At 43.2% G+C, this 27,274-nt stretch overlaps 1 protein-coding gene across 1 annotated transcript in view; it reads left to right on the forward strand.

The window, feature by feature from the left end:
* Positions 1-27,274, forward strand: part of LOC126204225 (neuromedin-K receptor-like) — a 188,688-nt gene that overhangs the window by 103,637 nt on the left and 57,777 nt on the right. The window contains exon 3 of the mRNA XM_049938622.1: positions 5,359-5,689. Coding sequence (XP_049794579.1) covers positions 5,359-5,689 — 331 coding nt within the window. The remainder of the gene's footprint in view (positions 1-5,358; positions 5,690-27,274) is intronic.

Here is a 27,274-nt window from a genome sequence, read left to right on the forward strand (position 1 = left end):
CTCCTTCATTGTCATCTAAGTGAAGTCCTTGAACGTGTTCTTTAAATTCTTGAAACGGATGAAAATCGGATGAGGCCAATTCGGAACTGTATGGAGGATGATCGGTGACAGTGAACACCAGAGGCCGGATTGTTGCAGATGTCGCAGTATTCATGTGCACTCTGGCATTGTCATGCTGAAGAAGGGGGTGTTCCACGTGCGGACGAATTCTTCGAATTCAAAATCGATTAAAGCAAGCTGTCTCTCAGACACCGACATAATTATGGTACACACTACCATGTTACACGCTATTATTCCGAGCTATCTAGCGGCAGACGACTGCAAATACGTAGACGCCAAGAATAGCGATGTAGAGTGATAATAACGTACCTTTTATTTGGAGAGCTTCAAGAATTACCACAAAATTCTTAGGGATAACTTTTCAGCACGCCCTCGCAATACATCGTTACATCCACCTTTCGTTTATTGTGACATACTCCACATCTCTTGCCACTAATGTTTTCTTTGACTGTTGACCTTACATAAGTAGTCTGTATGTGGCAATATCAAATCGAGGAAAATTACTAAAGATTCAGGTTGTTTTGCTAATATGGTCGCTTTCTCATTGTAGTAATGCACCCACAGCAGATGGATTATCTGCCCTTTTTATGTACTGCGAACATATTCCAGTAGGATATCTTGTATAGAACTGTTTGTTGTCTGGTCTCATCCTCGATGTTCAACATTTTTAATGACATTCCATGCGTGCGAAACGGTCAAAATCTTTGATACTTGAGACTTTCTGCACTTTTGAAGCTGAAGCCTTCTTGGGTTGTTCGAAGGCTTTACTGACATGGATCGCAGTTAACAGAAACGCATAACCAGTGTACTCTTCTCGAAGAATTTTTGACCCATCTATGTAGACAGGGTGATTCAGCTAGCCTTTCCATTGGGCTATTCAGGGTGGTCCACTGATAGTGACCGGGCCAAATATCACACGAAATAATCATCAAACGAAAAAACTACAAAGAACGAAACTAGTCTAGCTTGAAGGAGGAAACCAGATGGCGCTATGGATGTCCCGCTAGATGGCGCTGGCGTAGGTCAAACGGATATCAACTGCGGTTTTTTTTAAGTAGGAACCTCCATTTTTATTACATATTCGTATAGTACGTAAAGAAGTATGAATGTTATAGTTGGACCACTTTTTTCGCTTTTGATAGATGGCGCTGTAATAGTCACAAACGTAAAAGTACGTGGTATCACGTAACATTCCGCCAGTGCGGACAGTATTTGCTTCGTGATACATTACCCGTGTTAAAATGGACCGTCTACCAATTGCGGAAAAGGTCGATATCGTGTTGATGTATGGCTATTGTGATCAAAATGCCCAACGGGCCTGTGCTATGAATGCTGCTCGGTATCCTGGACGACATCATCCAAGTGTCCGGATCGTTCGCCGGATATTTACGTTATTTAAGGAAACAGGAAGTGTTCAGCCACATGTGAAACGTCAACCACGACCTGTAACAAATTATGATGCCCAAGTAGGTGTTTTAGCTGCAGCGACGGCTAATACGCACATCAGTAGCAGACAATTTGCGCGAGAATTGGGAATCTCAAAAACGTTGGTGCTGAGAATGCTACACCAAGATCGATTGCACCCGTACCATATTTCTGTGCACCACGAATTGCATGCCGACGACTTTGAACATCGTATACAGTTCTGCCACTGGGCACAAGAAAAGTTACAGGACGATGACATATTTTTTGCACGCGTTCTATTTAGCGACGAAGCGTCATTCACCAACAGCGGTAACGTAAACCGGCATAATATGCACTATTCGGCAACATAAAATCCCACGATGGCTCCAAAAAGTGGAACATCAGCGACATTGGGGGGTTAATGTATGGTGCGGCATTATGGGAGGAAGGATAAATGGTCCCCATTTTATCGATGGCAATCTAAATGGTATAATTTATGCTGATTTCCTACGTAATGTTCTTCCGATGTTACTACAAGATGTTTCACTGCATGACAGAATGGCGATGTACTTCCAACATGATGGATGTCCGCCACATAGCATATTTCATGACAGGTGGATTGGTCGTCGAAGCACCATACCACGGCCCGCACGTTCACCTGATCTGACGTCCCCGGATTTCTTTCTGTGGGGAAAGTTGAAGGATATTTGCTATCGTGATCCACCGACAACGCCAGACAACATGCGTCAGCGCATTGTCAATGCATGTGCGAACATTACGGAAGGCGAACTACTCGCTGTTGAGAGGAGTGTCGTTACACGTATTACCAAATGCATTGAGGTTGACAGACATCGTTTTGAGCATTTATTGTATTAATGTGGTATGTACAGGTAATCACGCTGTAACAGCAAGCGTTCTCAGAAATGGTAAGTTCACAAAGGTACATGTATCACATTGCAGCAACCGAAATAAAATGTTCAAACGTACCTACTTTCTGTATTTTAATCTAAAAAACCTACCTGTTACCAACTGTTCGTCTAAAATTGTGAGCCATATGTTTGTGACTATTACAGCGCCATCCATCACAAAGCGGAAAAAGTGGTCCAACTATAACATTCATACTTCTTTACTTACTACACGAATATGTAATAAAAATGGAGGTTCCTACTTTAAAAAAAACGCAGTTGATATCCGTTTGATTTATGGCAGCGCCATCTAGCGGGCCAACGATAGTGCCGATAGTCCAAAACTCCTTCAGACACCATGTGCAAGATTTTCATATTTTCTCACTCAATATGTGCTATTAATTCTAAAGAAAAAGTGAACAGGAGTTTTGTAGTAAATTTAATGCAGTTCAATTTTGCACATGGGTACTATTCCGCTGGAGGCCACAGACCCTTCAAGAAAAACACATTAGAAGATCATTTTTGTACGTTTTCCTTCACTAACTTTAAAACTACGGGCTGTAGGGACAACGCGTCCCTCACAAAACTTAAATTTCCTACTGAAATGTCCAGTTCCATTTTCTATACGACTAAAAGTCTGTACGTATCGACCGAGATTGCGGGTCGCATAAAACCCAGCGGTAGAGGCAGCTGCTCACCCTGTATAAGCAGGGCCACTTCAGCGAGGCGAATCCACACATGTACCTGTAAACAAAAGCCAGTTATCTGATTCTGATTTTTAGTCAAGATCAAAAGTAAAACTACACTACTGACCATTAAAATTGGTACACCATGAAGATGACGTGCTACAGACACGAAATTTTGCCGACAGGAAGAAAATACTGTGATATGCAGATGATTAGCTTTTCAGATCATTCACACAAGTTTGGCGCCGGTGGCGACACCTACAACGTGCTGACATGACGAAAGTTTCCAACCGATTTCTCATACACACACAACAGTTGACCGGCGTTGCCTGTTGAAACGTTGTTGTGATGCCTCGTGTAAGGAGGAGAAATGCGTACCATCACGTTTTCGACGTTGATAAAGGTCAGATTGTTACCTATCGCGATTGCGGTTTATCGTATCGCGACATTGCTGCTCGCGTTGGTCGAGATCCAATGACTGTTAGCAGAATATGGAATCGGTGGGTTTAGGGGGGTAAGACGGAACGCCATGCTGGATCCCAACGGCTTCGTATTACTAGCAGTCGAGATGACAGGCATCTTATCCGCATGGCTGTAACGGATCGTGCAGCCACGTCTGGATCCCTGAGTCAACAGATGGGGACGTTTGCAAGACAACAACCATCTGCACCAACAGTTCGACGACGTGTGCAGCAGCATGGACTATCAGCTCGGATACCATGGCTGCAGTTACCCTTGACGCTGCATCACAGACAGGAGCGACTGCGATGGTGTACTCAACGACGAACCTGGGTGCACGAATGGCAAAACGTCATTTTTTCGGATGAATCCAGGTTCTGTTTACAGCATCATGATGGTCGCATCCGTTTTTGGCGACATCGCGGTGAACGCACATTGGAAGCGTGTATTCATCATCGCCATACTGGCGTATCACCCGGCGTGGTGGTATGGGGTGCCATTGGTTACACGTCTCGGTCACCTCTTGTTCGCACTGACGGCACTTTGAACAGTGGACGTTACATGCCAGATGTGTTAGGACTCGTTGCTCTACCCTTCATTCGGTCCCTGCGAAACCCTACATTTCAGCAGGATAATGCACGACCGCATGTTGCAGGTCTTGTACGGGCCTTTCTGGATACAGAAAATGTTCGACTGCTGCACTGGCCAGCACATTCTCCAGATTTCTCACCAATTGAAAACGTCTGGTCAATGGTGGCCGAGCAACTGGCTCCTCAGGACATGGGTGTGTGTGATGTCCTAAGGTGGTTAGGTTTAAGTAGTTCTAGGTTCTAGGGGATTGATGACCGCAGAAGTTATGTGGCATAGTGCTCAGATCCATTTGAACCATTTTGAACTGGCTAGTCACAATACGCCAGTCACTACTCTTGATGAACTGCATGGGCAGCTGTACCTGTAGAGACCATCCAAGCTCTGTTTGACTCAATGCCCAGCCGTATCAAGGCCGTTGTTACGGCCGGAGGTGCTTTTGGGTACTGATTTCTCAGGATCTATGCACCCAAATTGCGTGAAAATATAATCACATATCAGTTCTAGTATAATATATTTGTCCAATGAATATCCGTTTATCATCTGCATTTCTTCTTGGTGTAGCAGTTTTAATGGCCAGTAGTGCAGTTAAGAGAAACGCATAACCAATATACTCCTCACGATGAATTTTTGTCCCATCTGTGTAGACAGGGTGACTCAGCTACGCTTTCCATTGGCTTATATACAGTCCACAACTGCTTCAGATACCATGTGCAAGATTTTGATATTTTCTCACTCATTATGTGGTATTAATTCTACAGGAAAAGTGATCAGGATGTTTTGTTGTAAATTTCAGGCAGTTACATTTTGTACTGGGATACTATTCCGCTGGAGGCCACAGAGCTTTAGCTGTTCAAGAAAAACACATTTGAAGATAATTTTTGTACGTTTTCGTCCACTAACTGTATAGGGCAAACATGTCCTGAACAAAAATTTCCTACTGAAATGTCCTGTTCCATTTTCTATAGGACTAATATTCTGTACATATCGACCGGGAGAACATGAGAAATCTCTGTGGGCATTGTGGGTTGCATAAAACCCAGCGGTAGGGGCAGCTGAGTCATTCTGTATAAGCAGGACCACTTCAACGAGGCGAATCCCTACATGTACCTGTAAACAATTGGCAGTTATGTAATTCTGTTTTTTACTCGTGTTCAAAATTTATATTTGCCGAACCAGTGTAGAAATCCCAGGTTCTAGAAAACAGCAAGTGTGGAGAGCGAGGTATGGAAGGCGCTGGCACGGCTGTGTTGCAGCGGGAGGCCGTCCAAGGTGCTGGCGCGGCTGGTGGTGGGCGCCATCTGGGCGGTGGGCGCGCTGCTGGCGGCGCCCATGGCGGCGGCGCTGGGCGTCTCGCTGCTGCGGGTGCAGGGCGCCGCGGCGCCGGTGCCCTTCTGCCACAACGTGCGCCTCTCCGAGCGCGCCATGCTCGCCTACCGGCTGCTGCTGGTGGCGCTGCAGTACGCGACGCCGCTCTGCGTCATCACCGCCGTGTACGCTCGCATGGCGCTCCGGCTGTGGGGGCAGCGCGCGCCCGGCAACGCGCAGGACACCAGGGACGCCGCGCTCGTCCGGAACAAGAAGAAGGTACGGTTGCTGCAGCTACTGCGTCCGTCTGAACGAAGGGCGATACTACTACCAGGGTCACTCCAACAGAAATGCACGCTATTATTGTAAAATTACAGTTTTAATTCTGCATGTGTGTAAACATTACAGTGTGTAGATACATCCTTCCCACGTTTTCAAACTTAGTTCAACCTGTTCCCGTGGGTGGCGCCGTCGCAGCATGTCTTCAAGATGACTGCTACACTTGACGTTCGTCAGAGGCAACGTGCTGTCATAGAATTCCTGTGCTGTGAAAACGAGGCAGTCGGAAACATCCACAAGAGGTTGAAAAAGGTGTATGGAGACGCTGCTGTCGATCGCAGTACAGTTAGTCGGTGGGCAAGCAGGTTACGTGATGAAAGCGGGCACGGCAATATTGAGGATTAACACACTCCAGACAATGTGCAGAGAGTTAACGAATTGGTTACTGCAGACAGACGCATCACGGTGAACGAATTGTCACGCTGACGTTGGGATAGGCGAAGGAAGTGTTTGCAGAAAACTAAATGTGTTGGCGTTAAAAAAGGTTTTTGCCAGGTGGGTTTCCAGGATGGTGGCTCACAAAGAAAGAAGAAAAACGGTATGCAGGGAACTTTTGGCACAATAGGAGAATGGTGGAGATGAATTTCGTGGATGAATTGTGACAGGTGATGAAACATGGCTCCATCACTTTTCACCAGAGACGAAGAGGCAATGAATGGAGTGGCATCATGGAAATTCACCCAAACCACACCTTCTGCTCGAAAAGTTATAGCTATGGTGTTTTTCGATTCCGAAGGACTCTTGCTTGTGGACATCATGCCAAGTAGAACCACCATCAATTCTGATGCATATGTGGCGACACTGAAGAAACTTGAAGCTCGACTGAGTCGTGTTCGACCACATCGGCAAATGCAGGATGTTTTGCTGTTGCACGATAATGCACGGCCACATGTCAGTCAAAGAACCGTGGAAGCGATCACAAAACGTGTATGGACTACACTGAAACAGCCGCCTTACAGTCCTGACTTGGCTCCATGTGACTATCACCTCTTTGCGAAACTGAAAGACTCTCTTCGTGGAATACGGTATGAAGATGATGACTCGCTTGTGCAGGTTGCCAAACAGTGGCTCCAACAGGTTGGTCCAGAATTTTACCGTGCGGGTATGCAAGCGCTGTTTCCAAGATGGGGTAAGGCAGTTGAGAACGATGGAAATTATGTGGAGAAACGAAAATATTGTTACTAAAGCATGTATCTACACACTGTAAAACTTTCAAACATGTAGAATAAAAATGGATTTAAAAGAAATAGTCTGCATTTCTTTTGGAGTGACCCTCGTAGTTCATGTTGGTTGGTGCATAACATCTACACCAGATCTTTCTAGCTCTCTTACCTGCAGGCGGGCAGACACTCATAAAGGTGGCAAGGGATGAATAGACTGCCGGTATGTGGGCTGTCTTGCAGTGATCGTCCCTCATTGACCCAGCACCCGAGTTCAGGTGTGCCCAGGCATGTCAAACATGTGCAGGTTGAGTGCAATACGGCCATGTCGTGAGTGGTCTGCAGTTCCTGCATTTGGCAATCGTCGCATGAGATGTGGGTCCGAAAATCCATTCCAAACAATGTCGCTACATGAACTATGTCGACCGCCTCAGCCCACCCCGTGGTGTTGGCGTATGAAATCCGAACCAGCAGTAGTTGTTACCTATCACTAGGTACCTACATGGGTCAGCTTCGCTCAATTTAGTACAGATAAACAGCCGCTGATTGTTACCAAACAAGCACGTAGCCCCTGCCACAAAGGAAACATCGTGCTTAGCTACATCACAACTTGGCGCTAATCATCATCATCATCATTTAAGAGTGATTATGTCTCTCAGCGTTCAGTCTGGAGCATTGTCCCCCTCATAAAATTCCTTCCCTATTCTGAAGTTTCTCTACTCTTATCCTCCTACATATGGACCTGACCTCCTGCACTTTCGGCCTCACAATACCAATTTCACAGCAGATTAAATAGTGATTAGTGTCATCAAAGGATCCCTTGAATACACGTGTGTCCCTCACAGCCTTCCTGAATTCCTGGTCTGTTATTATATAGTCAAAGATCTGGTTCCCCTGCCTGCCCGAGTATACCGATGAATGTTCTTAAGTTTAACAAAGGAGTTTTTGATTACTAAGCCCATACTGGCAAAGAAATCCAAGAGTTTTTGCCGTTCCGATTGGCCTCCATATCCTCTCCAAATTTACCCATAACCTTTTCATACCCTTCTGTTCGATTTCCAATCCGGGCATTAAAATCACCTATGAGCAGAACACTGTCCTTGTCCATTACTCTAACAACTACATCACTGAGTGCGCCATAAAAACTATCCATCTTATCTTGATCTGTACCTTCACAATGCGAATATACTGACACAATCCTAATTTTCTTGCTAGACACTGTCAAAGCTATCCACATCAGTCGTTCGTTTACATACCTCATTGCAACTACGCTGGGTGCCATTTCTTTCCTGATGTAAAGCCCTACACCCCATTGTGCTATTCCTGCTTTGACTCCTGACAGGTAGGCCTTGTATTCTCCCACTTCCTCTTCTTTCTCACCCCTTACCCGAATGTCACTAATAGCTAAAACGTCCAACCCCATCTTAGCCTCTGCCAGCTCCACCTTCTTCCCAGAGTAGCCCCCATTGATATTAATAGCTCCCCATCTCGTTACCATTCGTTTGACGAGTCGTATCTTAGGAGTCCCTGGTTTGTCAATTACAGGCATTTTGCTCTGATTGCTGCCAGCATCATATTTAAAGTACGAGGGAAGCAGGTTGCTAGCCTTACTTGCCCCGGGTCCCATTGAGTTTTACCCCTAACGGTTGAGGGACTAACCGGTGGGTTTGGTAGTCTTTGCCGTCTGAGCACAAAGGTGACCACGACTCAGAATATGTCCGAGATGCCCAGCGTTATTCTAAAGTAACTCCTATCCCTATTGTCAGGACCACTTACTTGGCCACTCATACGTTGCCCGTGGTTCATGAACTAGGACATGACAACAACTTGGTGATAAGTGTAGATTAAAATAAAAGATCCTGTGTGCACTGTAAAACATCTCTGCATCCATGCTAGTTCCATACGGACATACAAGCCATGGAGGCCAATGTGTTATAAGGCTAGGTAGTGTCGGTCACCTTTGGCAACTTGTGCTGAACTGTGTTTATTCTTCTTCACGCTTTGATCTGTCACATGCACACTGTATCCAAGTGAAGACTATATAAGTGAGACACATGCCTGTAGTGCTCTATTGTAGTCGAGATCACTAAAGCACGCCTGCGTATTGCCGCTGTACTCCACACTACTACGTACATGGCTGGTAAGAGGAGAATGTGGCGATACAGTATCTGGTTTGTAGAGTGTCTGTGGTGCGTTTGAAACTGACGTGAACTCACAAAGGAGTAGCACGAACCTGGAGTTTTTTGCCTTTAAAAGAGGAAAACTGAGTAACATTAGTGTTACAAAAAGTTGAAAGGATTTGTAGGAACGAATTAAATCAAGAAAGTGTAGCGGAACACTCATACATTTCTTGGTGTAGATTCTTTTCCGGGAACCCCCTATAGTCTTCCACAGAAATATATTCACATGAAAATTCAAATGTGTGTGAAATCTTATGGGACTTAACTGCTAAGGTTATCAGTCCCTAAGCTTACACATTACTTAACCTAAATTATCCTAAGGACAAACACACACACCCATGCCCGAGGGAGGACTCGATCCTCCGCCGGGACCAGCCGCAAAGTCCATGACTGCAGCGCCTTAGACAGCTCGGCTAATCCCACGCGGCCATATTCACCTACAATTGCTATGTATAACAGAACAGTGCCTATGCAAAGGCAAACCCATTGCAACTACCATGTTCTGACATCACGTGATATAATGTGGGAGCTACTGCAACTGTAATAAATGCCCTGCATTGTTCATATGAAAATCAGAGACCACTTTCTATTTCTGAAAGCGTACAGACAATGCACATTCTGTCCAAAAAATGAAAAAGATTTTGTCACTCATTTCTCGATCTTTCAGCGTGGTGCTTCTAGTAGGAGTCAGGAGGAAAATCGTTATCATCATCTGAATTATTACAAAATTAGCCACAGCAGCCTGATACTCAATTTAAAATCATTAACTCTCCTTCGCAAGAGGCACAGAATCAAAATATTACTTTCCAAAGAGAGAAATACTGTATCACAAAGCAGAGAGAATACATACAAGGAAAATCAGCACTCGTAACATATCTCAAGTGTCACCTGTGGCTGTTCGATCACACTATCTCGACTTACACATAGCGCTGTAACTGTGCGAGATAGGATCGTCAACTGACGCGAGGGTCTGATGGCAGCGTGACGAGCTAGGTTTTTCTAACGGTTCAAAAGAGTTAAAGCTAATAAACCAGAACCCGGTAATATCAGCCCATGACCACAATACTGATGTTGAATACTGCATTAGAACTCTTACCCAAGCAAAATATTTATATTTAAAGTGACCCCAACTATTCGTATTAACTGGCCTGCTTTCCATCCCAAACTCTCCTGTACCCTACCCATATTCTATCTATCGCGTTACCTTATTAACAACATATATGTCACTTATGGTGGTGGTTAGTGTTTAACGTCCCGTCGACAACGAGGTCATTAGAGACGGAGCGCAAGCTCGGGTTAGGGAAGGATTGGGAAGGAAATCGGCGGTGCCCTTTCAAAGGAACCATCCCGGCATTTGTCTGAAACGATTTAGGGAAATCTCGGAAAACCTAAATCAGGATGGCCGGAGATGGGATTGAACCGTCGTCCTCCCGAATTATGTCATTTATGCACTGATAACTATTTCGCTAGGGGAGTCAGTGGTAAAGTGCCAGAGTATAAATAAAGAAGTCCCGATCCCTGTTCAGACATACGATTATTATCCTTATTTTGAAAACAGTCTGATACTCGGTTTAAAAGATCGTTAACTGTCTGTTCGTCACGAGAGTGACAAAACCTACAGGTGAATTTCCAAATGGAGAACTACTGTATCAGAAAACAGAGGACACACAAAAGGAAGCACCCGTAGTATTTCTCGAGTGGCGTCTGTGACTATTGTACGTTTTATTTATTAGTTTGGTTATGTCAGCCAGTAGCAATTGAAACACAGGCTAAGATCAGTGTGAATACTTGTCCACTGCATACTTTGCTGTACCTTTTGGCACCACATTGTACGAATAATTACGGTTAATAGCATGGTGTATGGTATGAAAATGTGTGTGTCAACCCGAAACCTGTAACCACTACTGCTGAATTTTATATAAATGCAATTGACGCGGGCGAAATAAAAAAAATATTCAATTTCCTCAAGAGTCAACAGTTGCGGACCTATCATCCCGTGGCAGCATGCCCCGAAAAAACAAATTTTTAAAAATCCCGAGTTCCATCGTGGATCGGCTCCCACGTCTCACGTAGGCGCCTCTATAGGTGACTGCGTTAGTCAGCTCAACGGTCGATGGAATCTCACCGGATAAAAAATTATATCCGTAGAGAAATCATTCCAAGCGTCATTTAATACCATGTTATTCCGCCCTTGGACTTGGTAACAGTCTGGGTTGGGTTGGGAAGTGAGTCCAGATGGTTGTACAGGTACGAAGCATCCAGGTTAAACCACTCGCTGTGGCTTTGGTCGTGCGATTACACTAAATTGTGGGGATTCTGGCTAGCTATTCCAGTATATCCCACAGATTTTCTCTGGGACACAAGTCATACGATTTTGCAGCCAGTCGAGATGTAACAGGATGATGATTGTTCAGAAACCTCTCATATATTTTTATGAAGCCTGCCGTTGTCTTGAAAAGCAGTGGTAGCAATCTCATCATGCAGATGTTGTCTGAAAGGCAATACCTGATCGTTCAGGGTGTTTGAATTACCACGCTGGTAAATGTTAGGATAACCTCTATTAACGGACTCAAATCACCATAGTAAAAGCACCCCCAATACATCACACAGCCAACTCTGGCTTTCACCTGACCTTGCAGACATTTAGAATGAATTGTTTTATTAGGCACTGGTGCCCTCGACAATGTGCATATCTAAATAAAGGCAAAAATTGATTAGTCGCACAACATAACGTTCCGACAGTGAGCTACTGTAGACGTTTGATGACACTTAGCTCACTGATGATCCGCAGTTTTATGTGCCTGTTTGAGCAATGGCCTCTTACGAGTATATGGGTCACCGAGGAAATCCCAGGAGATACGAAGTGCGAATTAATGCAGCTATTACATAAAAAATGGGACCAACATGATGTGAATAATTACAGAGGCATTTCTCTACTCCCTGTTACAACTTGTATTCTCGAAAGACCACAACATCTGCTAGAACCAAACATCACAAATTTCCAAGCTGGTTTCAGGAAAAACAAATCGCGCCCACAAAAAATTTTAAATCTGAAATTAATCTCAAGAATAAGAAAGTTGCGGGGCAAGCTTAAAGTATATGTCTTTGTCGACTTCAAAAAAGCCTGTGCCTCAAATACACAGATCCACACTATTTAGTTTTTTGTAGAAAACTGATTGGATCGGAAAATACAGAAAATCACTCAGCAGAAATTAAGAAATACAACATCCAAAGTGAAATTTTTGGGAAAACTTTCAAAACCATTCGATATAAAACCTGGAGTTAGACAAGATGATGGGTTATCGCCTTTGTTATTCAATGTAGTGGTAGATAGAGTCATGGGAGAATGGCAAAAGAAACTTGAAGAAGAAAATTATTAGAAACCAATTTCGTTAGGAATCAAAAGACAACCTTCAAATCCCCTACTTAGCCTTTGCGGACGATCTCACAATAATGGAAGATTCTTGTCAGATGGCTATGAAACAGATAGAGACTCTACAAGAATGCGCAGAGAAAGTCGGCCTACAGATATCATTTGAAAAGACAGTGTTTACAACAATAAATTTAGAAATTTTCAAATTACAAACCAAATACGGGGAAATTAACAGAGTATCACACTTTAAATATCTAGGAGAAAATATCTCCGAAAAATACGAACAAGAAGAATGAATACAAAAGCTAGTAAAGGTTTAGGACTATAGCAAAACTTGTTCAGATGTTCAAATGTGTGTGAAATCTTATGGGACTTAACTGCTAAGGTCATCAGTCCGTAAGCTTACACACTACTTCACCTAAATTATCCTAAGGACAAACACACACACCCATGCCCGAGGGAGGACTCGAACCTCCGCCGGGACCAACCGACTGCTAAACTTCTATAATAAAAAATGCGTATGTTTAAGTGCCGAAATTAGACTTTACAAAACAGTAATTAAACCTTCGTGTTATATGCCAGCGAAAGCTTGGCACTAAACAAGAAAACTGATATAAAAAAATCTAAAGAAAGAAGAAAGAAAAATAATTAGGAAAATTTTGGGTCCAAGGTGGACCGAGAATGGGTATAGACTAGAGAAAACGTCCAAAGTTGAATAATATTCTAACATAGAGGCAGCCATGAGGGAAAGACTCCTCAAATTCTTTGGCCACACAGGCTAACAAAAATAATAGTGAAATATGTAGATTCCCTCGCTAATGGAGGAGAATAGATCCAAAATGTTAAAAAGAGTTGGAATTTGCCAAAATCACCACAGAAGAAATACACATAAGGAAAAGAAGAAAAATTAGAGGTTAAACCAGAGACAGCTCAAAAAATCGGAACAAAATGGAGTGAAGAAGACCTAAATTCTCACAAACAATGGAAAACTGGTGGAAAAATAAAAATAACCAGAAGAACAAGAAGAACGGAAAACGAACCATCTTTACTTAGCGTCTTCCACTCCGGGAACTTTGCGGCTAATGCGACTAATAATAATAATAATAATAATAATAAAGAGGGTAGAAAGTTTTAAAGCATTGTGTGAGCGCCGGCCGGGGTGGCAGAGTGGTTCTAGGCGCTATAGTCTGGAACCGCGCGACCGCTACGGTTGAAGGTTCGAATCCTGCCTCGGGCATGGATGTGTGTGATGTCCTTAGGTTAGTTAGGTTTAAGTAGTTCTAAGTTCTAGCGGACTGATGACCTCAGAAGTTAAGTTCCATAGTGCTCAGAGCCATTTGAACCATTGTGTGAGCATGTTGGTGGAAACTTAATCTGGACAATCCGTGTAGTGTGCCATGTAAGACTTTTAGGTTCAAGTACTTCTCCCATAGGAATAATTATTGGCTTTGGTCGTACAGAAGTAGATGGGTTAGCACATTTTGCATATTTTCAGTCACTGTTGGGCAGGAAAATGGCCTTGGATAACTCTTCGCTAAGGCAAAAAGTGCAGAAGAGAGTAATTAGAATTATGAGTGGACATGTGTACGTAGACACATGCCTCCATTAGGTCGCTAGGGACAGTAAACTGATATGTGAAAGTGTCGCCATGTTGAACGCGGACAAACATGCCACGATGAAACTGGCACAGAAAATTAACGAGCTTCTGGGAGCGGCCACCCTCCTCCAGAAGACTCCATAGCTCAGCCCTCGGCGGACGGTCGACTGTTTTCCGTAAATTAGGAAAGGACATGAAGGCATCGGGGTGCCGAAGGCCTTCTTATTGCAAATTTCTCAGGTATAAAATTTGTATCGTATTTGTCTATTTGGTCGAATGGACGTTGACGTTCTGGAAGTATTTGTTCCGCAAGAGAAATAAGCCTTGTATTGATGTGGATGACAAAACGTTTTGTCCCATATGTGGCATAGGTATTGTTCTGTAAGTCTCAGGAGTGCGTATAGCGTCTTTCTTTACGTGCAGTTCGCATATTGCGGCGTGCTTAGAGCAGCAATTCTATGTCCCAGATACGCTGATTGATCTCTTTTACGGCCGCCGTAACAGATGTCTTCTACGGGCAAACTGCTCTAAATAGGTATTCTGGCATTATTCAGCAGCGAAACCACACGGTGAAATTCCTCACACTAATGATATGGAAGTGCTGTGCTATGAACTTACGTCTTACCGTATACAAATTTAGCAATTTTCTTTTGATGGCCATTTTCCATAGCAGCTACACAATTTATATTAACGCTTGGAACGGACATCCACCTGACAGGCGGATATGGTATACTTTTTTCAACTATAGGATCTAAGAATCGCCGGCTACGAGATTATCAGTTGATATTTAGTCGTAATGTAGTTAAGGCAAATGTTTCGTCTTTCCGATTTACCCAGGAAAACTTGTTTCCGTTCCATACCCACACCGTTCCACAGGCGGATGTTTCTGAAGTAGCAGTATTGAGCCTCACAGGTGGATAATCAAACTTCTTGTTTAAGTTCTTTCACATGGCATTTTTAGTTACCTGACTACACTACAGCTTATTTTATTGTGTTTGCTGAGAGGAATCTGAAGGGGATAGCGGTTTCCACAAAATCACAGCTAGCAGATACCTTACTTTTAAGCGCAGTTTCAGTTTGTTTTAGTGTGGTTCACTTTCCGCGTAAGTTACAATTTTATTCGCTCGAAATGTTTTCTGTACATAGCTATGTACTTTACACAGTATCAGTTTTGATTTGATATGTTATGGCTCATTCATTTTATCACTGTTTCTAGATTGTTTGCTAGTTTCTTTCTCATTAATTACATTCAACTAGGAAGTCCCAGGATATATTACTTCCTAACGTAGCTTGTATATTTAGAGTCCAACGGCTGGAACAATATCTGTAGATGCTTCTAACAGAGGTAGGCGAATTATTCCGGTGGTGATTCGTATGTTCCTAACAAAAGCGATCTTTCATCTGTAGATCACGACACAGGCTCAGACGTATCCGAAAATGAGCTGGATGAGAATACTTTCTATGAAGATAATGCAACTATTAATACTTAAAACTGAGAGACTCAATTCTGATGACAACGTGCCAAGTACGACGATCACGGAACGTGACCACCCAGATTCACGACGTGTTCCAAGTTTCTCTGTTCGTTATCTCGGGGCTGCCGAAGTGACTCCATTCGTTTTCAGTATATCTAAGATATTGTACAAAATGGCTCTGAGCACTATGGGACTTAACTTCTGAAGTAAATATTGTACAAGAGTGATAAAATATGTTTGAGACAAATGGATGTGGTTCTAGAAATGGAACAAGAAATTGAAAGTTCCGAATTTCAAATTTTCAGATAAATCTCAGTATTTAACACTGGCCTAATATACGCCAGAAAAAACGATATTCGCCACACAGACGAATATAAAATATTCCTATGCGCCTCCTAGGCGAATGTTCCCCAGAACGCACTTTAAAACGACGTTCCTATCTAAATGCTAATGAAAACGCCTGTTTTATGCGGCAACTAAATGTATTTAATCTCACAGACGCGTTTCACTTTTCTTAACATGGTATCATCAGTGGATTTGCTAGACTTTTGCAATTAAGTTGCTTCACAGGTACTGATTTTAGATTTACAATGTTCATAACCAAATTTTAAGATAAGATGCTAACGCACTCGTAGTTAAAAATCTATGTCAATTCCTGACGACTGCACTGCTAGCAAGTCGAAATTTCTGCACTTCACTGAATTATTTACGTATGCTATGACAGACGCAATATACACTGAAGTGAAAAATTCATGGCTTAACGACATGCACATATACAGATGGCGGTAGTATCGCGTACACAGGATATCAAAGGGCAGTGCGTATGCTGAGGTGTGGTTTGTACTCACGTGATTAATGTGAAAAAAGTTCCCGACGTTATTATGGCTCCACGACGCGAATTGACAGATTTTGAACGCAGAAGGGTAGTTGGAGCTATGCGCATGGAACTTTACATTTCGGAAATTGCTGGGAAATTCAATATTCAGAGCGTCAAGAGCGTGACGACAACACCAACTTTCAGGCATTACTTCCCACTACGGACAACACAGTAACCGACGGTCTTCACTTCTTCATTTAACGACTGAGAGTAGTAGTGTTTGTGAAGGGCTGTCAATGCTAACAGGCAAGCAACACTGCGTGAAGTAACGCAGAAACCAATGTGGAACGTGCGACGAACGTATCCGCCACGACAGTGCAGCGAAATTTGGTGTTAATGGGATATGGCAGCAGACGACCGACGCGAGTGCCCTTGGTAAAAGTAAGATATCGCCTGTAGCATCGCTCCTGGGGTCGTGACCATGTCTGTTGGACCGTAGACTACAGGCAAAGGGTGGTCTGGTCGGATAAGTACCAATTCCAGTTGGAAAGAGCTGAAAGTAGGGTTCGAGTGTGGCGCAGACCCCATGAAGCCGTGGCCTCTACTTGTCAACAAGGCACTGTGCAGGCTGGTTGTTGTTTCTGGTGATGGTGGGCGCTGTTTCAGCATGGAATGAACTCGGTTCTTTGGTCCAACTGAACAGATCATTTGCTGGTGATGTTTGTGTTCGGCTATTTGGAGAGCATCTGTAGCCGTTCATGAACTTCATGTTCCCAAACAACGATGGAATGATGGTGGATGACAAGGTGCTGTGTCACTGGACTACAATTGTTCGAGATTGGTTTGAAGAATATTCTGGACACAATTCAAGCGCCTGAAGTGAATGCCTTTGAACATTTAAGAGACATAATCGAGAGGTCAGTTGGTGCACAACATCGTGCATTGGCAACACTTTCGTCATTATGCTAGGCTACAGGAGCAGCATAACAAAATATCTGCTTTGGACTGGCAACAACCTGTTGAATCCATACCACCTCGAGTTGCTGCACTATGCCTGGAAAAAGGAGTCCCAACACGACACTAAGTGGTAGCCCATGTAACCTCAGTGTATTAACCATAACTTTCGTTACTTTAATACTAAACACAGCATCTTGCTATAACCTCGGTACTGTGTCCAGTCTAAGCGCCTGCAACTCTCGCTTCCCGCGAAGCAGACCGGTATAGCGGGCCCCGGACTGAGTAGGGGTCAGCCTGGCCGATCGTCCCGGAAACACAGACGCTTCCTAGAGACCATCAGGAGGCGTCCACGGCGCCGCAAGAGGTCACTACAGCCGCGGACCTCTTTCCTTCCCCTGGACACGTGAAAGGGGTCTCTTCTGCATGCGCCAAGCAGTATTTAGGCTGGCGCAAGAGCCTGGAGAGGCAGTTCACGCCGAGCGAGCCCACTGGTGTCATCGTAGCCGCCGCGTCATCATCCACCGCCGCCAGCGTACCCGAGCCATCCTCGCAGGGCCTCTACTCGTCCTCGGACTCAGGTGACGGCAACGTGGACTCCGCTCCGCTCTTCACGAGACACCCTGGGCTTGGTTTGGTAGAGTTGTATGGTTACTACAGACAGTTTATGTTTGGAAGAATATCTGATTTAGTTATTGGTAGGCTTGGAGGATCAGTCCTACCCCACGAATATTGTTTTGTAATTTTTGAAGAAAGACTTAAGTTTAAAAAAAAAACGCTATAACTCACACTCTGAGATTTTCCTATCCGCGTACGGCGGATATATTACGCGGTGTGTCATTTCTTTGTGGCAATTTTGGAGGTTTTAAAGAATGACAATTATTGAACTGTATGAAATAAAATCGTCTGACTTCTGAACAGTCTGCGTCAGGACGTTCAAACTGCGCAGCTGGCCACGGGGCATGGTGGGAATTAGTATGTGCTGAACGGTTTGGTTCAGCGACGAAGCCCACTTTCATTTGGATAGATTCGTCAGTAAGCAATTGAAAACTGATTCGTAGGTAGAGAGCGCACAGGATAAGGTTAAGGTTGTGAATGGGGGCGTAAGCAGTTATGTGAGTTGCACAAACAAACACACAACTTTATCTTTTTAAGAACCATATTGGTTAAAAACAGTCTTGGTTGCAATTTTAGTTTTTTTTTTTCAACTACGCGTTTAACCTTATTTAGGTATCTTCAGGTTATCTTAAATTTGGTATTTCTTAGAAGGATCCTTTAGTAAGTTTAGCCAAAGGGCATCGTCGAATATACCAGGCCAACATCGCCTTCGTTAAACTCAGTAAACTCATCTAGAAAAGTTTTTACTGAGTTTAACGAAGGCGATGTTGGCCTGGTATATTCGACGATGCCCTTTGGCTACACTGACTAAATTATCCTTCTAAGAAATACCAAATTTAAGATAACTTGAAGATGCCTAAATAAGGCGAAATGCGTAGTTGAAAAATAAAACAATAAAATTGCAACCAAGACTGTTGTTAACCAATACTGTTAAGCACAGATTTGCTGTACGCCAAATATGGATTGTAAGAATTTTTAAGAACCACTTATTTACACTTTGGCTTAAAAGATTACAATTAAACAATACGCCTGAAGACCTGGCTTATAAATTAAAAGCAATTAAAAAAATAGAAGGTAAAAATTAAAAAAAAATGCAATAAAAACATTTAACGGCTGAAGGCCTACGCTACACGTCTGAAGGACAATTTTAATTAAGGCACATTTATAAACAAATTTTAAGCAAGGAAATTTCTTTTAAACCAACAACACAATTGCCGATGTCTGATTAACTTATTGCACTGCCGTACAACAAGTCGGATAAATAATTTAGAATAAACCCCTTGCTTCTCATAAAAAATTATCCTTTAGAAAATACACATGGCCGAAGGCCTGATAAGGGGTTCACGCAAATCCGCAGCTTAAGGTCACACATAACACATGTAACATCTAACGATTTAGGGCCTGGATTACAAACAGTTTCAGATAGAACAATTTCTAAGAATGAAAAAAAATGTTTCCAAGACAATGCTCAAAATTTTAACACTGCTGAGGGCCTTTATGTAAAATTAAAAAAAAAAAATATAACTGAATTAATACACGGCTGAAGACCTCGCACAATACTTCAACTAAAATGAAAATCACAATTTAAAACAAACAGAACAAGTGGTGCTCAGAGGTGCTTCAAGGGTCGGCCTAGGACGGTAGCTCCAACATAAGGTGGGTTGAGACAGGCAGCCAGGACTTGAAGTTAGGTAATCGGATGGCAACCCAAACTAGGGACGGCCCAATGACCGACCAACAATTTAACCAATTTCCTTCCTTCCGACCAGCGGCACAACTATGGAGAATATCGGTCGAGGACGAGAATACGAATAGCACTACGTCTCCAGAAACTGGCGTCTAAAAACAGCCAGGAGAACAATAACCACTTTAAGCAAATATGAACCAAACAACTTAAAAGACTACACGCCATGCTGGACAGCAACAACACGACGAGGAAAAGGACCACTGCCTACAAACTACGCTAACGACCTAGAGCGTTAACGGCCACAGGGCAGAAAATACCGCTGGTGCACTTTATTGATAAGTAACATTCAATTTACTAATCACTCACAACGTAGCAAGACAGCTGCAAGATTTCACCGAGTCCAACACATCATACGTTGCTGCTAGCCCGAACGGCCAAGGGGGGAACAATCCGCAAATGAACAACCTCACAATAGGTGAGGTTTCATAACAGATTAACTGATCACTGAACTTCAGCGTCCAGGTTCGGTGGGCAACGAACTTGTCGCTCTCGCAGCTAGCGCCTCACGATCCGACAGCGTGTGCACACCGCCACCGCCCCCGGCATGGCCCCGCGCCCCGGACACTTGTTTACTTGTTTGCTGCTCCGTCACAATCAACTCATTACACACATATACACCGGCACCCGGAAATACTAGCGGTCACACCAAAGATAGTACGACAGTACTAGTATCGATAAGCGCTGTTGCTGCCACTCGAGGAGGCAAGCCAGCAACTTGGTTACGCCAGTAAATAAGAAAGAAACAAACCGCCATTCAACGTAAATATGCCAAAGAAACAATGGCATGAAAGCGAGCTGTACCCCGTTCGGCTATATTGGCACATTTGGGGGACTGAGATTCGGCATTTCACGATCGAAAAGTCTCTTCATCCTCAACAGGTGGCTGTGTAGCGTGAAATATCCTGTCCAGGAATAATCAGTGCGATATTCCTTGATAGCACGGTGACTACCCAACGGTACGTGAACGTTTTGGAAGATGATTTCATCCCCATTATCAAAAGTTACCCTGCTTTCGACAAGATGTGGTTCATGTACGACGGAGTTCGACCCCATCGAAGCAGGAGAGTGTTTCATGTTTGGAGAAGAACTTTGGGGACCGCATTCTAGCTCTGGGTACGTAAAGGTCACTGGCAGCGGCTTCGATTGCCACCATATTCTCCGGATCTGAACGCATGCGATTCCTTTTTATGAGGCTGTATTAAAGGCAAGGTATACAGCAATAACCCTAAAACCATTTGTGAGCTAAAAACAGCCTTTCCGGTGGTCAATCCAGAGCATCGATGTTCCGACACTTCAGCAGGTCATGCATAATTTCTGCGCCAGATCATCTCCAATGATGGCAGACATATTGAACATGTCATAACCTAAACAGCCTTCAAGTCACGGACGCTGGCCGGGGGGCAGTATTATGCTATGGGACTGATTTACTGGGATTCCCTGGGACCTGTGGTATTAGTCGAAGGCAGCATGATACTTCTGGTGAGCGTGAACGTTCTTGCGTAACACCTGTATACCGTCAAACTTGATAGCCTCCCCAACGCCGATGATATCATCCTTCAGGCTAATTCTTCATGCCTCAGTGTTGTAATAGTACTACGGTGGTTGACAGAGCGTGATAGTGAACACATGTTGATGTACTGGCCACCAAATTCGTTTCATTTGCACCCCATTAAACACATCTGAAAGGCTGTCGGGCACCAGTTCCTCGCCTTAATTTACGGAGATTACATGACGTGCCATATACCTCCAGGAACCTAATAAGGTCTAGATGAATACCTGTCACTTAGAATCACCGCACTATTGAGCTCCAAAGGTCGGCAACGCTATTAAGTAGGTGCTCCATAATGTTTTGGCTCATCAGTGTATAGTGAATGTATAGTGATCTTGAAAATTTGTACGAAATCCGGACTGGGAACCGTATTTATGAACTCAGACTTCCATTTCTGCTGATGATATTATAACTTTTAAGTCGTGATATCGTCACTGATTCCATCCCCATCATGCCATTAATTTCATTTCTGTTCATTTAAAGTATTTAACAGTAAATGACATTGAACGTTAATGTTTGTATGCCACGTATGGTATCAGACCGAACACAGTGCCATTTTTTACATAATGTGTGACATAAATACGCAGAAATTCTGATGCTAGCTCGGATAAAATACAGCAACCGAAAATTTAACTACTGAAAGCATGCTGCAGTTTTGAAAGTCGAGTGACATGATAGGGTAATAGGGAGGCGTTAGTTGAGTAGGAAGTGCGATAGGATTATACTCTTTCCTCTAGTTACAAAGTAGTAAGGAGAGAAGGAGAGATGAGAAATAACACACAAGGACTTTACTTTTCGCAGACGTCATTGTATTTTCATGAGAGGCGGCAAAGAATTTGGATGATAATTGAACGGGATTGATAGTGTCTTGAAAAGGAATTGTATGATGGAAAGGAACAAAAAAACGTAGACTTACTGGAGCTTTTTGAGGTAAGTTAAATCGTACTGAGTGTATCTGACTAGGAAATGGAAAATCGGAACACACATTTTTTTCCATTTGAGCACGATCTACTGACCACGGCAATGTGAAAGACGATATAAAATGGGGATTAGTAGGAGAAACAATCCTGAAAGCGAAAGTTCCTACTAATGAAATGCCCAGTCTTTGGAAGCGGTAACATCCGTCAAGTATCTGGCTGTGACTATTCGAAATGATCTCAAATGGAACGATCAGATACCACAAGTAACGGGTAAGGCGAACTCTAAATTGCGGTTTATTGGTAGAAACCGGAAGCGATGCAGTCCTTCAGCAAAGGAAATTTCTTATAATACTTTAGTTCGTCCAGTTTTAGAGTATTGTTCGTCTGTGTGGGACGCTTACCAGTTGGGTCTGATCAAAAGATTGAGAAAGTCCAAAGAAGAGCGGCAAGTTTCGTGACTGGTACACTTATCCATCGCGAGAGCGTTAAAAGTCTCATAGAAAGTTTGTAAGGTGGGACACACTTGCAGATAGGCGACGCGCTAAACGGATGGGGCTGCTCACTAAATTCCCAAATCCGATCTTCATCGAGGATGTAGAGCACATATTATTACCACCGACTTTCATATCGCGCAGTGATCACCATTCAAAGATAAGGGAAATTAGATCTCGTACTGAGGCGTTCAGATACTCGTTTTTCCCTCGCGTGATCCACGAGTTCAACAGAGGGATTGGGGGGGGGGGGGGGTAGCGAATAGTGCCTTCCCCATCACACCGCTTGGTGGCTAGCGGAGTATATATGTAGATGTAGATGTGTAGCTGTAGATGTAGAAATGTTCGAATATAGAATTAGTAGTATGCTGTTTAACACAGTCACGTACAAAAAATATCTAGGCCATTACGCTGCAAAGCGATATGAAACAGAAAGTGCAAGTAATGACGATAGAAGTAAAAATAGTCGACTTCGGTTTGTTGGAAGATTTTTAGACAACTGTGGTTCAACCGTAGAGGAGACCTCGTATAGAACACTAGTGCGAGAAGATCTTGAATACCGCTCGAGCGTTCGAGATCCCCACAGGACCAAGTTAAAGGATGATAATTTAGCAGTTCAGAGGCGGGCTGCTAGATTTTTAGCAGTAGGTTCGACCAACGCCTGAGAATTACGGAGATAGTTCGTGAACACAAACAGGAAACCCTCGAGAGAAGACGACGTTCTTCTCGCACAACACTATTGAGAAAATTTATACAACCGACATTTGAAGCCAACTGCAGAACGTTTCAACAGTAGACAATGTAAATTTTGCGTAAGCACCACAAAGTTAAGATATGAGAAATTAGGGCCTGTGCAGATGCATACAGACAGTCGTTTGTCCTTCGCTCTATCTGCGGATTAAACTGGAAAAGTAACGAGTAATAGTACTTGCGGAGTATCTGTGTAGATGTAGATGCATGTAAAATAGATTGGCATTAGCAAGTAAAGCTTTCCTGATACAGCTAATATAGAGTATTACTAGGCCGGTTTTTTTAAATTTAGCTTATATCACAGTGGAATAGGGACGATAAACGCTACAGACAAGATGAAAACAAAAACATTTGATATATGGTGCTACAGAAGATTATTTCAGATTAGATTGAGTACATTGAATAACTGAAGCAAAGGTATATAGTTGGGGTAAAATAAAATTTATAACACATTTTGAGTAGAAGAAGAGGTAAATTTGATAATACACACTCTACGTATCCAGGAACAGTAATTTGATAGTACAGGGGAAGTGAAGGTCAGGATTCTAGTGGAAGATCAATTAATTACTGCCAACAGTAAACGGGTTCATATGCATGTATTTAGCAGTAAATATGGAGAAATGAACGTACTGGCACAGTCTCTCATATATTTATTGATAAGCAGTCTAAAACTCCTTAAATCTCGGAATAAAATCAGTTCCCGGACAGAATATCGGAACAAGATCATTCCGACAATTTCTCAACTTTTTTAATCTGTGTAGTAATATTTCTACGAAATCTTCTCGAGTACAATGTATTACAGACTTTAGGTGACTAATCATACCCAACCACAGACACGTACAGAAAAAAATAACTATCGTTTGGCATGCAGTGACTACCATATTGATACTGTTAGAATTCTTATTAACTTTTTTGTAGATTATCTTGATGTTCAGCCCTGTGAATTCATGTGGTTGCCGTTGACAATGCACGCTGAAACATCTGACATCTTATGGCTGCTAATTAATGTCAATGACGGTCTTCTAATTCCACTTGGTATCAGTGGGATATTGTTTACCTCGGGAGCCTCTGGTAATGGCTGTTCCCTGTTGGGTCTGGTGCTTATAGTTATTCGTGAGACATCGCAGTGACGTCCGAATGGAGGCCATGACCTGCATACGAGAGTAGAAGGCTTTTCAGTGAGGAACCTTCAGCTCTCCGCCCCCGCTTTCAAACTCTCAGGTCACAGCGGGCTGACGGGGCACGAAAGACGGCAGGCAACACTGGCTGGCGGCACCCTCAGCCAAGTATTTCACAACAACCAACGAACTTCCGTTGACATTATTTCTTCCAGCCATTTTCTTATTACGCGTAGTCTCACAAAGAACACAGAAAGAAATTTTAATTTTGTATGGGTGCACAATTAGGAGAGCAGCAGAAGTTCTGATGAGTCCGACACGTACAGTCTTCGGCGAGAGGGGCTGCCGCAACTGTTTGGGACGAACCGTTTTGTAATGTTGTATTTTTTGTCGCGTGGGTTGGTGAGAGAAGGGAGAGGAAGGACAAAAGAGGAATGTGGAGAGGTGTGAGGGAGAAATGGAGACGGACTGCAGTAAGCATTCAGCTGTTTATGACGTTATTGCTGTCGTACACCTAAGTGGCAAGTCGCGTTAAACGAATATGGCAGCAGAATCAAACTTACATCGGCAGCAGCATACATTCTCGTTATTGACGACGTTACTAGAAGTGATTGTAAGCAGTGACGTGGCTACGATATCATATTACGTCCTCATCGGAGGTCCTGTCTGAACAGCGGGTACATGTAACTGCCGTAACTGGCAGTGCACTCTATCAGAACATTTATGACACAAAATCAGTAGCAGACAATAATATTATTTAGTAAATAATGAAAAGTTGAAAATAGCATGACACGTTATCTTCATTTCAGCAACACTTGAGATAAATTAAGCCAAATGACATACACGGACTGGACAGAAACATGGAGGCACTTCGAGAAATGCAGGCTTCAACAAAAATGGAGATGCTAGACGGGCCTGCAGGTTGCGCTGTTATATTTGATCACGTATGGCACCTGCTCCATGTCATCAATACTACTCAATTTTCACTCGTGATCATAACAGTGTTCCGTATAGTTTTCAGTGAATTATGTGAAAGCTAGTAGTGGGCGCTTGTACAGTGGCTACTTCCGTAACCAGGGTAGACGAAGTGTTCGATATTTCAAGCGTATGTGTGATGTATACTTCACGCAGGGAATGAGGAAACCATCAATCATCAGGTCACAGCGCCGACAAAAGCGAGTGTTGTATGATCGTAACGGACAATCGCTGAAGAGAATTGTAACGAAAAAAGAATGACAGTTACAAAAATCACTGCAGAACAGAACATCGCACTCGTGAACTCTATCAGCACCAAAACAATACGAAAAGAGCTCCATAATATTGGAATTTCAGTGCGAGCTGGAATTCCAGGATATTCATCGAGTGATGCTGCAGCGTTATATAGGAGTAAGATTCCTTGACACTGCATTGGCTTGTTGATAATTCATAGCTGATCTCCCTTGCTTATTTTTCCGTATTGTCTGCAAGCTACATTTGCGTAACGTCGTATCCGTGCTATATCCGAAGTAGTTGTGTATATTAGAAGATTCTGATGTGTCTGCGCATATCTGAATGTGGGAAATGAATTGGAAGTATTCTTCGTTCACCGTTGATTCCTATTGCTGTGCAACCAGCAGCGCTCTCTTTTCAACGAACTTTTAATGTGTTACTGATCGACGTTTTACTGAAATAACAAATCCTTTTAAACAGCCTAGTTTGTTCATTGCTTAACTGACATTAAATGATTCGTGTACATTAAATCTTCTCGAAAATTAATTCTCTTACTCACAGGCGTAGTTTCACTTCACCGTAGGCGATATAGCCTGACCCTTTGTTGACAACTGTTGTCTATGAGAAGCAATATTATTCATTCCGCAAAGTTTATAAAATAATTAAAGTAACCTTTCCCGTTATACACCCACTGTAACCAATGATCGAACGGTATATTTAAACTTTTTTGCTCATGTCGATTACTGCACAAAAGGTAGCACATCTTTTTGCATCATTTAAACACTACACAAGAAGATAGGTAAGCTCTATTGCCCCATTCCACCGGACCGCTTCGATGATGATGATGTCGCGTGACGACGGCCTCCCGTCGGGTAGACCGTCCGCCTGGTGCAAGCCTTTCGATTTGACGCCACTTTGGCGACTTGTTCGTCGATGGGGATGAAATGATGTTGATTAGGACAACACAATACCCAGTCCCTGAGCGGAGAAAATCTCCGACCCAGCCGGGAATCGGACCCGGGCCCTTAATATTGACATTCCGCCGCGCTGACCACTCAGCTACCGAGGGCGGACACCCGACCGCTTTGACCTATAGCTTTGACCAGTGAATTCATACTTCAGTCAAAGTCGCTAGAAAGAGATCATAGAAGTGAGAAAAGAAAGTTGTTGTCATTACGTGAGAAACTTGAAGCCGACATTCGCTATTTTAAGTATCCCAAATCATTAGGCTCACCCCATTCATGCTTCCATGATTCACCGCGGTGATACTTCCAAATAACTTCACTCGCTAGTGCCCGTGCTCAGTTACGACCGCTGGGGATATCTATCAACTTTTTTGTTCGTATTTCAAATATCATCTGGTGTTTTGATTATGTGGAGTAGTAGTTGTTCCGTCAAAAATTCAGTTTTGTGTCTTTTACGTGTGTACTAATCGATGGGATCGGAACGTCCCGCCAAGATCTATTCATTGTTCATATTTCGTCCTTCTTTAAAAAAGATTCTGGCTAGAACAGCCGAAGTGTGTGACTTTATGTACTTGAAAGAATGAATGTGCGTGCGTTCTTTG

The sequence above is a fragment of the Schistocerca nitens genome, chromosome 9 (assembly GCF_023898315.1).
Source record: "Schistocerca nitens isolate TAMUIC-IGC-003100 chromosome 9, iqSchNite1.1, whole genome shotgun sequence".
NCBI classification, from domain to species: Eukaryota; Metazoa; Arthropoda; class Insecta; order Orthoptera; family Acrididae; genus Schistocerca; species Schistocerca nitens.